The 13,897-nt window shown below is 44.1% G+C and overlaps 1 protein-coding gene across 1 annotated transcript in view; it reads left to right on the top strand.

Annotated features, from left to right (window-relative positions):
* SDC2 (syndecan 2) overlaps nucleotides 1-13,648 on the top strand; it is a 127,122-nt gene extending 113,474 nt beyond the window's left edge. The window contains exons 3-5 of the mRNA XM_075549462.1: nucleotides 5,635-5,768; nucleotides 10,566-10,701; nucleotides 12,389-13,648. Coding sequence (XP_075405577.1) covers nucleotides 5,635-5,768; nucleotides 10,566-10,701; nucleotides 12,389-12,552 — 434 coding nt within the window. The 3' untranslated portion in view covers nucleotides 12,553-13,648. The remainder of the gene's footprint in view (nucleotides 1-5,634; nucleotides 5,769-10,565; nucleotides 10,702-12,388) is intronic.
* Nucleotides 13,649-13,897: the final 249 nt, after the last annotated feature.

The following is a 13,897-nucleotide window of genomic DNA, read 5'->3' as shown; positions in this document are numbered from 1 at the left end:
AACCCAACGAACACAGCCAGGTCACCTTCCGCAGTGGTTCTCCACCTTCCTAATGCCGCCATCCTGTCATACAGTTCCCCATGTTGTGGTGACACCCTCCATAAAATTATTTTCATTGCTATTTCATCACTGTAATTTTGCTACTGTTATGAATCAGAATGTAAACATCTGATATGCAGGATGTATTTTCATTGTTACAAATTGAACATAATTAAAGCATAGTGATTGAGCATAAAACAATATGTAATTATTCATTGTGAAATACTTATTTCTAATGGCAAATAAGTGAAAGTTTGTCTTGAAGCATGGTATAGCATGGGTAACAGTCTTATACCAGGTACTCGTATGTGGGTGTATCTGCACGTGGGTGGACCCGCCTGGAGTCCGAAAGAGGAGCGGTGTCTCAGTTCCTAAAACCATCAGAAACATGTGTTTTCCCTTGGTCTTAGGTGACCCCTGTGAAAGGATCCTTCGATCCCCAAAGGGGTTGCCACCCACAGGTTGAGAACTGCTGACCTTGAGACTTGGGAATTGGTAGCACCAAACAGGATAAATGTGTGTAAAAAATATGTGTCAGGAACAATTATACTGTCATATATTTTCTTTCTACCATATAGTAAAGAAATGAACTGATGTTCCTTAACTTCAGAAAGTGAGAGTTAGAGTTTATTATCTGGAAAGGTTATGTAGAGATTCTCTGGATTACAGAGTACCATCTGAGATGGAGCTGAGGTTACCCTATTGAAAACAAAGAGAATAGGTGTTTAGATAAAGATGTTGTTTAATGCTGAGATACCCATACTTGTTTTCTCCCCATCAGTTCCCAGCACACTGACACTCTGGCATTTACCTTCTGGGGATCAAGAGAAGACTCTAGGGAACAGGATTTACTCAAGAGGATGGCTGAGAGAGAGGACCGCAGTGGGAGTTCTCCAACAAAACACACCTTCACCTTAACTGATGTTTGCCAGAACTGTGCTCAGAACTTCTAGTTAACTTTTCCGTATTTCCCTCTCATATATTGATGTTTATAAAAAAGTTATATGGGAAAAATACTAAAAATACACTGCCATCTAATTGATTTCAACTCCTAGTGACCTTAAAGGGCAGAGTAGAATTGCCCTCTAGGGATTTCAAGACTGTCATCTTTACAGGAGCAGATAGGCTCATCTTCCTCACGTGGAGCAGCTGGTGGGTTTGAACTGCTGGCTTCACCATAAGGCACTATGCCACAAGAGCTCCAAAGACCTGAAATTGGGGAGCAGGGAGACTTACAAGGAGAAGGACATTTACAGAAAAACTCAGAGAAGATGCTTTAACTATTACACAAGAACTGGATGCCATGAGAAAGGCATATTCCAAGAGGACGAAAGAATTTTTGGAGAGTGGAACTATCTTGTCGAAAATGAAAAATGTATTGGACAGTGAGAAGATAAAAGGTGTGTTAGACAGGATTCTCTAGAGAAACAAAACCAAGACACTTATGATTTTTTAATACATATATACATGGATAGATATATACCGCACGAAGGAATATAACAGCTAATTAGTCCAGAGAGCTTAGTTTAGCTCACTTCCATGAAACAGTTAATATAATGTAAGTTCTTCACCTCACAAGAGCTGCTGGCTCCAAGGTCAAGGAAGCAGACAGCTGAGTCTTCCATAGAGCAATGCAGACAGTCTGGTCACAGGCAGCAAACAGCAGGGAGGTCACCAATAGCCAGATGACAGGACCCGACAGTCCCCAGTCTCGCCAGCAGTGTGGTGAAGCAGGTCTCGAAGGAACCTCAAGCTCTAGCAACACCATCCACAGGTTGGGTGTCCCACAGGTAGTGTAGCTCACAAGTTAAGGCAGAAAACGAGGTAAGACAGCCGCACACTGGCCCTATCACCACAGAGCAAGAGACCGAGGGGCACGCCTTGCCAAGCCATTTATCTCTTTGCCCTCCAATCAAACTGCGACCTTATTAATCCCACATGTTCTTATTGGCCAGGCTGGCAAATAAAACTAGCTAGCACAAAAGGGGATACTTATTTTAACTTACTTATTCATTCAAAAGATAATTATTCACACCTCCAACATGGGAGAACAGACATCTTTGTAGGTGCTAGGAATACTTGAACTCTTCAGTACATGAAAAACAAGCAAACTAGAGTAATGCTTTCTCTGGTAGTGGGATAATGTATTTATTCCTTCATGTGTACTCAATATCATTTCATGTATGAATATGCATCTTAAAATTTTTCTTTATAAGTAAAGTGCTCTTTTTAAAAAGTTTTAAAAAGTTTCAATGAACAGCGAACATAGGCACAAACATCTGTAATGAAAAGATCAAAGAAAGCTTCAGAGAGGGGAGATGCAGATAAAATGCACAGGGGTTTTCCAGATGGAAACGGGCTCTGAAGTAGGGTACATCAGGCAGAGAGAACAATGTGAGCCAAAAGTCAGATGAGGAAGAGGGGGGGCGGGATGTGTGTGTGTGTGTGTGTGTGTGTGTGTGTGTGTGTGTGTGAAGGACTGTGAAGCCAGCATGGCCGTGTGTGTGTGTGTGTGTGTAGGACTGTGAAGCCAGCATGGCCGTGTGTGTGTGTGTGTTAAGGCAGGAGGATGAGCCACTTTGCAAGAGGCTTTTCTACTTTACAAATGTATTTGCGATCACAACACATTCTCCACAGCCATAGTGTGATGCTGGCTCTGGTTTGTGACTATTGCGAACACGGTGGTCTTGCAAACCCTACATTAAAATATGTTATTTCTCATTGAAATCTTAGCTTCTATAAAAAAGTCACTCATCTACATAACCCTTTACACTTCATTTCCATGTCGATCCCATTTGAGGCTCAAAGGCCAGTTGATATTCCCATTTGACAGATGAAGCAATGGACACTCAAGTGTTACGTGGCCAAAATGATAGACCTGAAGACCCGAATCAGCACTGTGTTTGTTCGATGACCAAATCCTGTATTTCTTCCAATGTCATTATTCTCTGTGTAGTGAGGATATTCTAAAGTGTGCTACCTCCCTAGTGTCATTGTCCCCCCTATAGACCTGTCTATTGTTGGGCTGAAAATTGAGCCTTAGAGAAAAGCTCATTTTCACACTTGCAGGGTGACGAAGGGCCAAGTTTCTGGAATTCCACAAGTCTGACCAGTAGACCTGGTCTTTTTTTTTTATAATTTTAAGTTTTGTTCCACATTTTCTCCCAGTCTTTCTAATACGACCTTCTAATATAAACCCTTTAAGAGCAGTTAGTAGTGGTAGTGGGGCACCTATTAGCGCCTCTACTCTCAGAGTGTGGAGACTAATATTCACACGGTCGATTAGTCACTGGACTAATTGCTTCCATGGGTCTTCCAGTTTTCTTCCCCCTTCTTTCCTCTGGACAAGGAGAAACCAGTAGCTGCACATTAAATGCTCTTGAGCTGTGAAGACCCTAACTGCTACTCCCTAAGTAGGATATAGAACATTGTCTTTGGAGACTCTATACTGCCAGTTGATCCTGGCGTCCCCCAAGACTGGTTCTGTGCTCCCAAACCGGTGTTTGATTACATCTAAGAAGTTTTCCATCACTTGGCTAGTGGGAGGAGTCTTCAGTGAAGAGTTGTACAAATGAACACATAACTACAAATATAATGGTAAATGCCATTAGACAAAGAAATGTAGTGCTTTTAAAAGGGAGGACACTTTAAAAAGGTGTTTGACCTCACCTAAGACCAAAAGAGGTCTTCTCTGTATATGACCTTTGTGCTATAGTCCGGAGGCAAGTTAGGGATTTCCTAGGTTAGGGCTTCCGGCAGAAGTATTAGGGGCCCATGATTAGAGAACAAAAGAGAAAATGATGCTCAAGGAAGCTGGAAAGGTATGTCAGACAAGACCATGCAAGGCTAGGGTGAAGCATTCCATTCTTACCCCAAGAGCAGTAGATGTGTTTTAAGCAAGAGTGTTGGAGCCACGGTCACTCTGTGGACAGAGGACTGAAAGGGGCTGTTAGGACGAATACAGGTGAAGTAGCTCATGGTGACTTTGGGGTGGGGGTGTTGGCTTCATTCAAGTGTTGGAATGGAGGATATTAAGAAGTTGATATCAATAGGACGTAGTGTTGATTCAGTATGCAAATGAGGAAGAGCAAGTTCTGGTATATAGTGATATACAGCAAGAAGACACACAGTAAAAGGGTCGGGTCTGTGAAGGGAAAGCACTACGAGCTCTCTTGGACATGCTAGATGGCTCTGGTGCAGTGGTTCTCAACCTGTGGGTCGTGATCCCTTTGGGGGTTGATCAACCCACTCACAGGGGTCGCCCAATTCATAACAGTAGCAAAATTACAGTGACGAAGTAGCAACGAAAGTAATTTGATGGTTGGGGGTGGGGTCACCGCCACATGAGGAATTGGGTTAAAGGGGCGCGACCTTGGGAAGGCTGAGAAGCACTGCTCTAGAGCCTTTGAGGCATTCAAGTGAAAATGTCAAGGGGGCCGTTGACCCATGGATCTGGACTTCAGAGGATGGTGCCATATACACTTAGAGGGCATTGAAACCATGGGTGTGGGTGAGGGGAAAAGGATGGAGTAAGGAGAGGTCTAGGGTTGAACCTTAGGGAGCCCTTGATATTGTGTGTCCAGATAGGATGAACCTGTAAAGATAGCCAGGAGGAGGGGAGCAAGTCTTAGAAGCCCAAGAACAGGGGGCCTAGCAAAGGAGATGGGAGCCTATCAAAGGAGGTGGCAGTAGAAAGTGCCATTAGGGTGGGTCTTGACTAGAGGAAATGCCTCCTGGAAGATGGCATTGAGTTTGGCATTTTGGAGGACATGGGTGATATTCACAAGAACGATACCAATGAAGTAATGACAGGAGAGTCAGATTGGAGGGAGGAGGTCAGGGAATGGAGTAGAAAGTGAGGGACGAAATCAGGGCCCTAGACAACCCCATTGTGGGCATGTTGGCTGTAAAAGGTGGAGGGAGGGCTTATGAGTTAGCTATGACTTATGGAATCAGCTGTAGGCGAGTTGTTTCTATTGCTTACTATTTCACTTATTTACTTGTTTTTGCTTAGTTCTGCTCTTGTGCGGGAAGTGAAATACTCGCATGTGTCGGGGTAGATGGGGGGGGATCTCATTGAGTAGGAGGTCTTGAGCATGTGAGGGAAAGAAGGACGACTTTTGGAGAATGTTCGGGGTTAAGAGAGTGGCACAGAACATGGCCCGTCCGGCTTGGTCAAAGAGGGGCAGCGAAAAAGAGGAAGACCCTCAGCGAGATGGATGGAGACAGGGCCTGCAACAATGAGCTCAAATATAACAAAATGCTATGTGTACTTTTTAATACCTTATGAAGATGGCACAGGACCTGGCAGTGTTTCATTCTGTTGTTCATAGGGCCGCTATGAGTCAGAACCAACTCACTGGGACCTAATAACAACATAGGAAATGACTAGAAAAGACAGCGATCCCCTTTCAAATTTATGTTTTCATCTCAACAAAGCCTGAAAATGTGTGCTAGTCCTTGAGGAGGAAGTATTTGGAAATAACCTGGCTTCTCTCAGAGTCAGCATTAGACAATATTAACGTGATCATGTAGCCATTGGCTTCATGATTCCTTTTCTCAGCTCACTTTTGCCTAAATATCTTTTTTCCTCAGGAACCGGTGAGGACATAGAGACTTCAGAGATGCCAACATCTCGAACACTTCCAAAGATGCCGTTCACTAGTGCTGCTCCCAAAGTGGAAACCACAACATTGGACATTGAGAACAAGATGCCTGCCCAGACAGCGGTGAGTTTTGTCTTGACTTGCAGTCTCAGATTATTGTAGATGCGTTTCAGCTTATAGGGAGACCTAGTGCCGTGGTGGCTGCTAACCTCGAGGTCAGCAGTTTGATACCACCAGCTGGTCCTTGAGAGCAAAATGAAGCTTTCTACTATGGCAAAGAGTTACAGTCTTGCAAACCCACAGGGGCAGTTCCACCCTGTCCTCTAGGGTTGCTATTAGTCCCAGTAGACTCTATGGGAGTGAGTTTGATTTTTATTTAGCTTATATGGTATAAGAGCTCCCTTTTAAGAGGTTCTATATTTCAATTGTGGATGGGCAAATGGTCTTTTCGTTATATTATTGTAAATGACTCTTATATTCTGTATCGTCATTTGGAACAATTTTTCTACCTACTACTTCTACCCTGCCAGACTCTATGTACAATTGTCGTTCACATGGTGTGCCGTCTTACAGAAATCACAGTCCGTTTAAGAAGCTGGACCTTCTTGGTTTTCTAGCTTAGGCCAAGAAAATTTGTTTTCATTTCATAATGGAGGATTTGAACTGCAATTATTGGGAACTCTTAACTACTCCACAGGTGTGGAAGAAGGTGATTTCAAGTTATGGCTTGAGCCGGAACTAATCTCTGTTGTTTTCAGTTCTCCACGTCTACCACCAGTGATATAGTAACCTTGAAATTTTCCCATGGTAACGATGATCCAGGTGGGTCTGGAGGAGCCCTCCTGGCTCAGGGGTTAAAGTACTTTGTTGGAAGTTTGACCAGGAACCAGTCTGAGGGAGGAAGATGTGGCAATCAACTTCCAGAAAGATTTATCGTCTTTGAAACTCTGTGAGGCTCTTCTGCTTGGTGCTGTAGGGTGCTGTGAGTTGGAATCAGCTGACGGCAGTGGGTTCGGGTCTTTTTATGTGTTTGAGGTGCATTTGTCCAAGTTCATATTGGAGAGCTGACTTACTAGGAATAGGTCTTTTGGCCTTAGAACAGCAAAGTTGTCAGTTAATGAAAAATACAAGACTCGTGATTTGGGGCTTGTTAGCATACTACTGCCGTTAGCTGACGTCCCGCTCATAAATTTACGTTAGAATGCGTGTATTAGGTCTGACGAACACCTGGGTTTCCAGTCCTGGAGCTGGTGAAGCTGCAGCTTCTCTGTGTCCATTCCCTGCGGACTTTGAAGCTCTCGTGTGAAGGCCTGTGGCATGGCCTGAGACCTCGGAACCATTCCGTCAGTCTTACTTGGGTTGGTCAAGCCTCACAAAGCAAACGATTGCCCCTGTGTTGAATGAGCCTGGGTACAATTTGCAGCGGTCAGCTTTATGGATGGTTCCAGGGGAGCACGTGACCACGGAAAGCTCGGGAACAGAAGTCGGGTCGCATTTTGGAGCCCTCCGCCTATTTGAGATGCGATGCTGCCAAGCCGTGGCAGCAGAGTGGATGCAGACAGCTGGGTCGTGCACATGGTAGCTGGCCTTCTCTAAAGGAGGCATCTCTGCTGATGGCAGCACACTGGGGCTTCCTACCCTCATTAGAGGGCCTTTCCTCTTCCTCTTCCTCTTCCCTCGGCCAGTCTTTCCATTGCAGGTGAGCACGATGCTGGGTAGGTTTCTGTAGCTTTGGAGCAGCCAAGAGGTCAACTCTTATCAGACTGCAAGGCAGAGAAGGGCCCACTGATGTTAGGGCTGATTGACTTCACCGTCCAGGCGGTGGGAAGGAAAGGGGAAGCTCATGAGGCCTGAGTGCTGACTCCATGTGGGGCAACTCTCCCAGCCATGCGGTTGCTATATATCAAGGGAGATGGGGAGAAATGTGAAGAAAGAGATGCGACTGAATAGTAGGATAGCTGAGCACCTCAGGGTGTCACTGTGTGTGGAGCACAAGTGTCCGGTGTGGCTTTTGACAGGTGCAGTTTGACTTTTGTCACATTTTATTTGACTACACAGTCGACACGGCAGTGATGGGTTTGGGCATCATGGCTGAAACTCTTAGGGTCTTGTTAGCTTGGCGTGAGAAATGCTCCTGGAAGGGTTTTTGTCTTTAGGGATAAAAGGAATCGAATCCTAAGCAGAACCTAATTTGACTTAAGAGTTCTAGTCTGTTGCAGACAGTGGATTGATAAGTGACTTCGGCTTTTATTTGTAAAAATTGCTTTTGAAGGAAGTAGTAGCATTTGATCGTGATGCGGATCGACGTTTGGCCGGTGAACATCTCTGTTCAAGAGCGATTAAGTGCTAGTAGATGTCAGACACTATTCTGGGCACCGGTAATATTGATCCTCGGTGACGTTTCCAATAGTGATTACATTTCTCCCTTTCACCTGAATGAAACACGGTCTCTAGGACACCACCAGTGTAGATCTTGCTTTTGAATGGGTCTCACAGTGGCACTCGTGTCACTGCTGAAGACATTCTATCTAGTTGGTTGTCAACGATGTGACAAGGAGCAAAAGCACAGTTGTTTGTTGAGACAACATATTGTTCATGATCGGCTCCCTCTAGTACATTGCCACGGCATCCGAATTGCCAGTCGTGGGTGCTACATTTTTAATTGGCTGCATTCAATCATCCGTGCTGCCTCTTTGTGAGTCAGCTTCCGCATAGATGACGAGCGACGGTGTTTGAGATTAGTCCTCTGCCCCAGAACAATTTTCTCTCACCGTCAAGCCTGTACTCCCATACAATAAAACTTTGCAATCGAAAAGAAATGAATGTGCCTTCCAGAGCGAGTACCTTGTTGCGTACACTGTGTGTGTGCACCATGTACACCGTGAACTGGTCATCTACATCAGTGGTTCTCTACCTGTGGGTCGTTACCCCTTTGGGGGTCAAAAGACCCTTTCACAGGGGTTGCCCAATTCATAACAGTAGCAAAATTACGGATCTGAAGTAGCAATGAAAATAATGTTATGGTTGGGCGGTCAGCACATGAGGAAGTGTATTAAAGGGTCGCAGCATTAAGAAGGTTGAAAACCACTGATCTACATCATAGGTTCCTAGACTTAGTTGGCCTATCACCCCCTTTTCAGAAAAAATCAAAATTTATGCCCTCCTGGCAATGAAAAACCTTAGTATGATACCCCACAATCCAGGATAAAGTGTAGGCATCTGCTTTTGCAGCCCCCCCTGGATTGTTCCAATACTGCCTCGGGGTTAGTACTTGGGGAAACACTGATCTAGTACATGATACAGGTTACAGGCAGCGAGCGCAAGTGAGGCCTCTGTGAGGCCAGCGCAGGTGATGGGCGGCGAGCTGACAAGTGCATGGATCCAAAAGAATCACCGCACCGTTTGTGGAAATGGAAAAGTGTAATCGTACGTTTCGGAGGTTAATGTACTTTTCAATTCGAGCGTGGAGAGTTGGAGGTGCTGCAGCCAAGGCGTAATGTCTCGCAGTCGGCCCCTGGCTAGGTCAGGATGATGCTGAACGGAGATGAGCCTGGGGGAGCTACTACCAGAGTTACAATGTACACTTGCAGACTGACTGCTGAAGAGCACCAAGCCTTCAGGCGTCCTTCATCGACCGGATGATGACACGGAGGGCTGGAAACCTGACATGTCCTGGTCAGGTCCCACAGGATCTGCTCGCAGAACTCGGGCTCCCAGAAATTCTAGTCTAGGGTTCTGTGAAGGTGTGAGAGTAGGTGAGTAGAGGGGAGAACTCTTTCCCACAAAGTGAGAGTCGGAGGGCCTACCTTGGAGAGACTAGCTGGAAGGCCGCTGTCCTCCACAGTGCCGTGTACAGTGAAGAGACGGGTCAGGAGACTCAGAGACGCGCTTGTTGGATTGAAGCCGGCGGAGGGAGATGGGCAGCCTGGGGTCAGATATTTTTGGTGACGGCCATGGAATCAATTTCAGATTCCAACTCGGACAACTTCATGTCGGAAGAGTAAGGCTGCCTTCGAGAGGTTGGCTTGCTGATCTCTTATTTATTTGAACCTTTGATTGTAGTTTGGGTGAGTCTACAGCACAGATTAGTTTCCTGTTCCATCATTTGTGTCATTACCTGCAAGCCCCACAATCCCCACTTCCTCCTTGGGTTCCCTGTTCCCAATCTTTTCTGCCCTTACCGGCCTCTGACCTTCACTTTTGGTCTCATGTGGATGATTTTTCTGAGGAGTACATTCCTCGCGGATGCTCTGGTTCACTTTATAGGCCTGTCTGTTTGCCTGGAAAGTTATCTCTGGGAATGGGCTTGAGTCCCGGCGTGAATCGTGTGTAATAGCCAGACCCTACAGGGTATTAGCAGTCTTGACCAGATCAGTTAGTCTGGTCTTTTTCATGATTTTGTGAACCCAGTCAACGTAGTTGGTCATGGCCGCTTGGCACCATCTAGTTCTTCTGGTCTCTGGCTAGTGGAGGCTGTGGTTTGTGTCGCTCGTTCCAAGGGTTTTCAAGGCATGAGCTTTGTAAAGCAGACCAGCAGATGTGTCTTCTGAGGATCCTGCTAAGTAGATTGGAACTGCCAACCGTTCAGCTAACAGTTAAGTGCTTAAACTGTTGGTTCTACCCAGAGACTCCCTCGAGCCAAGAGAATGGCAAGAAAAGAGATCTTATGAAATGTCAACTCAAACAGCGTATCCATGCCACTAGCAGGATTATTGTGCACTCATAAAATTCTGATGATGAATATAGATCTGAGTGTTTTACTAAACCATCCATCAGTTGGTGGAAATATCACCGATAAGAATGATTCCATTTATTTCCTAAATCTACTGGATGAAGAAAAGAAATCTTGGTATATTCATCTTATGATTTCACAACATATTTTTGAATTTACATAAAATATTTCTCTATTGCCCATACCAGTCACCTGACGAAATCGATAAGAAGGACGTTCACCTGTCTGACTCAGAAAGGAAAGTGGACCCCGCTGAAGAAGATACAAATGTGTATACGGAGAAGCACTCAGACAATCTGTTTAAACGAAAAGAAGTCCTGGCAGGTGAGTAGCAGGGTGGGGCTCAGGTGGGGAGGGGGGGCTGACTTACACTGATCAGAGCAATGCTCAGGTGTGTCTGCAGACAAAGCTTGCTGAAGTCATCTTTCTACTAGACAGAATCTGGGATGTCCTCAAGCCAGCACGAGGGGCAGAGGGGCAGGAAGTTAGACAAAGACTGTCTTTATTGGGGTGGGGGAGTCCTACTTCTTAGCTAGCTGTTATGTGGGGGTAGAGGTGAGGCAGTTTAAAGGGACAGCTCAGATTTGAGTTGGCCCAGGACAACTGAGCTGGAAGGCATGTGGGCGGAGAATTCTGTGTGTGTTTGTGAAGCTCTCTCAGTCTTGCTGCAAGCCATCCCCATTTCAAAGTAAACTGAGGAGAAGGAAAGATCTTTTTCCCATGAAAAGGAAGAAGGAAACAGACACACCCAAGGCTATAAGAATGTAGTCTCTTCTTGTAACTTCATCTGATGGAAGTATTAGCACTTGATTTTAAAGGGGACAATTTATGATATTTAAGAGCACCCAATTCTTTTTGTTCCACTTTATAATGCTTTTCAAAAATATTTATTTACTTATTTTTAATAGACATAACAGAACATCAATTGGGCCGTCTCTGTGTGTACAATTCTATGAGATGGGGGCATTCTTTAAGCTGTACAATCATTCTGAACCTATCCAACTTTTCAGGTTGATGTTGTCAATTTGGTTCAATGCAGATATATATATCAATAGCTCACCATGTTCCAGGCAGGCATTTTAAAAAATTAATTAAGGTAAAATTAATTAAGGTAAGATTTCATTTTTCAAAGACTTCAGGGGTGTTTTTTATTTCCTATTTAAAAGTTATATTAGGATAGTAGTTGGGGGAGTTTCTCCAGTATTCTCTGCCCTTTTCCTTGTGAGTCTTCTATGGAATCTTGGATTAGATATTTAGTAGTGGTAGCCGGGCAGCGTCTGGGCTTCTGGCAGGGGAAGCAGTTGCTTGTGGAAGCAACTAGCCACTAGTTCCACATCCTGCTTCGATTTCATACTCTGCTTCTTCCTGTTTTTCAGGCAGGTAAAGATCAATTGTACCTTGGATAGGTAGTAGGGCATGTGATCTTTTTTCATTTTTACAATACTTCTTACCATGAATTAGGTCACGGTTTCCAGAGCAGTTCATTGTTTTACTGTCAACATTCCATACATATGCTGATTCAGCTCATCCACTGGGCACCAAATGCTTGGCAGCTCTAAACCCCAGACCAGAAAAGAAATGTGTTTCCCCTTCTGCTATTTACACTGAAAAATGTTCCTGCTATTTACACTGAAAAAGGTTCATTAAATCATGTTCTATGTTTCACTGAAAAGGCAATTAGAAGATTAGAACGTGAAACTGGAGTACTGAAAAGATGAAAGGCATTCCGCAGGATGGAAGGAGTTGTAGCCACAGCCAGGTTCTCCTTGTTGACGTTTCGGGTGATATTATCAATACCAGTCAAAGACGGTATTGTGCCTTCCTGAGGAATGTCAGATTTGCATAATTACCCGGTTGCCTCCTTGAATCCATTAAAAAATTATTATTGCTAATTGTGGGGTTTCTGAATTAAGCCTTTTATAAAAACATACGTAGATTGGGCTCTCCGAAGCGGATTCCTGTAACATTGGTGCTCCCGTCTGAGAGCAAGCTTTCCTTTGGTGTGTTGCAGCTGTGATTGCTGGCGGAGTCATTGGCTTCCTCTTTGCGATTTTCCTCATCCTGCTGTTGGTGTATCGCATGCGCAAGAAGGACGAAGGAAGCTATGATCTCGGGGAGCGCAAGCCATCCAGTGCTGCTTATCAGAAGGCACCTACCAAGGAGTTTTATGCATAAAACTCCCACTTAGTGTCTCTATTTATGAGATCACTGAACTATGAAAAAATAAAGCTTTTGCATAGAATAATGAAGGTCTTTGTTATTTTGTTTTGTTTTTGTTGTTCATTAAAGAGCCCTTCTGGCACCTTCATGAGAAATTCCCTTGTATTTAAACCTCTTCATGTATTTCTTTAGAACCAAGTCAAAATTGAAAGTTAACATCTGCAGTGTTCTGTGAATAGCAGTGGCAAAATATTCTGTTACACAAGCTCGCAATGTTCATGGAAGCGTTTGAAAACCTTTAACGCAAAGTGATTGTTTCCATCCCAAAGCTGTTGTGTTTTGGTTGGCGGGTCTCCAGTTGACCGGACCTCCTTGGTCCTCGCTAATTTATCTGTTGTTTTCCTGTCTCCCTTCCCTTTGTCCCCTTAAAACGAAAACTAAAAACCAACAACAACAACAAAAATCTCTATGCCTTTGTAGTTGTACTGGTGTGATTTGTCTTTGGATAATTCCAATCATGGTAATTCAGTGTATATGTGATTTTCAAGTATGTAAACTTTAACCTCCACTTTGTATAAATTTTTAAGTGTCAGACTATCCATTTTACACTTGCTTTGTTTTTCATTACCTGTAGCTTCAGGCAGATTTTGCAACAGCAAATGAATGTGTAAAATTGGATTATTACCACAAAACTGTTCAGTGCTGTCTGTCTTGATCAGATCTTCTTGGGGAGGATTTGATGTGAGTTACTGACAGGTCTCAGCAAACCCAAAGATGCTAACAGTATTTCCAGAAGTTGCTGCGGATTCCTTCGGCCACTGTATTTGTTAATTTCTTGCAATTTGAAGGTACGAGTAGGGGTTTAAAGAAAAACCAGTTTTTGTTCTTAAAAATGCATTTAAGTTGTAAATGTCTTTTTAAGCCTTTGAAGTGCCTATGATTCTATGTAACTCGTCGCAGACTGGTGTTAATGAGTATAACAGTTAAAAAGTTGGTATTTTATAAGCACAGACAATTCTAATGGTAACTTTTGTAGTCTTACAAATAGACATAAATTGTAATTTGGGAACCTAAAAACTACTGAATAAATCATGTGGCCTAATATTGAAAATGTCACGGTTATACATTTTGTACATTTTTTGGTCAAATGTACATCTCCCCTTTTCTAAGACTGTCTGCTCGCCAGGGTGACATGGGATTGACCTCTGACTGTTCCGGGTTATCTGTGAGTCAAGACCAAAGACACCTTCCATGAAGCTGTCTCTGACCAGATTCTCTTCAGAACTGGCCAGAGGGGAAATGAGAGCGTAGCCTCTCTGTGTGTCTGGGTAATGGCTCTGGAAGATTGCCAGGGGATTGG

This window comes from Tenrec ecaudatus, chromosome 5 (assembly GCF_050624435.1).
Source record: "Tenrec ecaudatus isolate mTenEca1 chromosome 5, mTenEca1.hap1, whole genome shotgun sequence".
Classification (NCBI taxonomy): Eukaryota; Metazoa; Chordata; class Mammalia; order Afrosoricida; family Tenrecidae; genus Tenrec; species Tenrec ecaudatus.
Note: the sequence above shows the minus strand (reverse complement) of the source record. Positions and strands in the feature narration are given on the sequence as shown.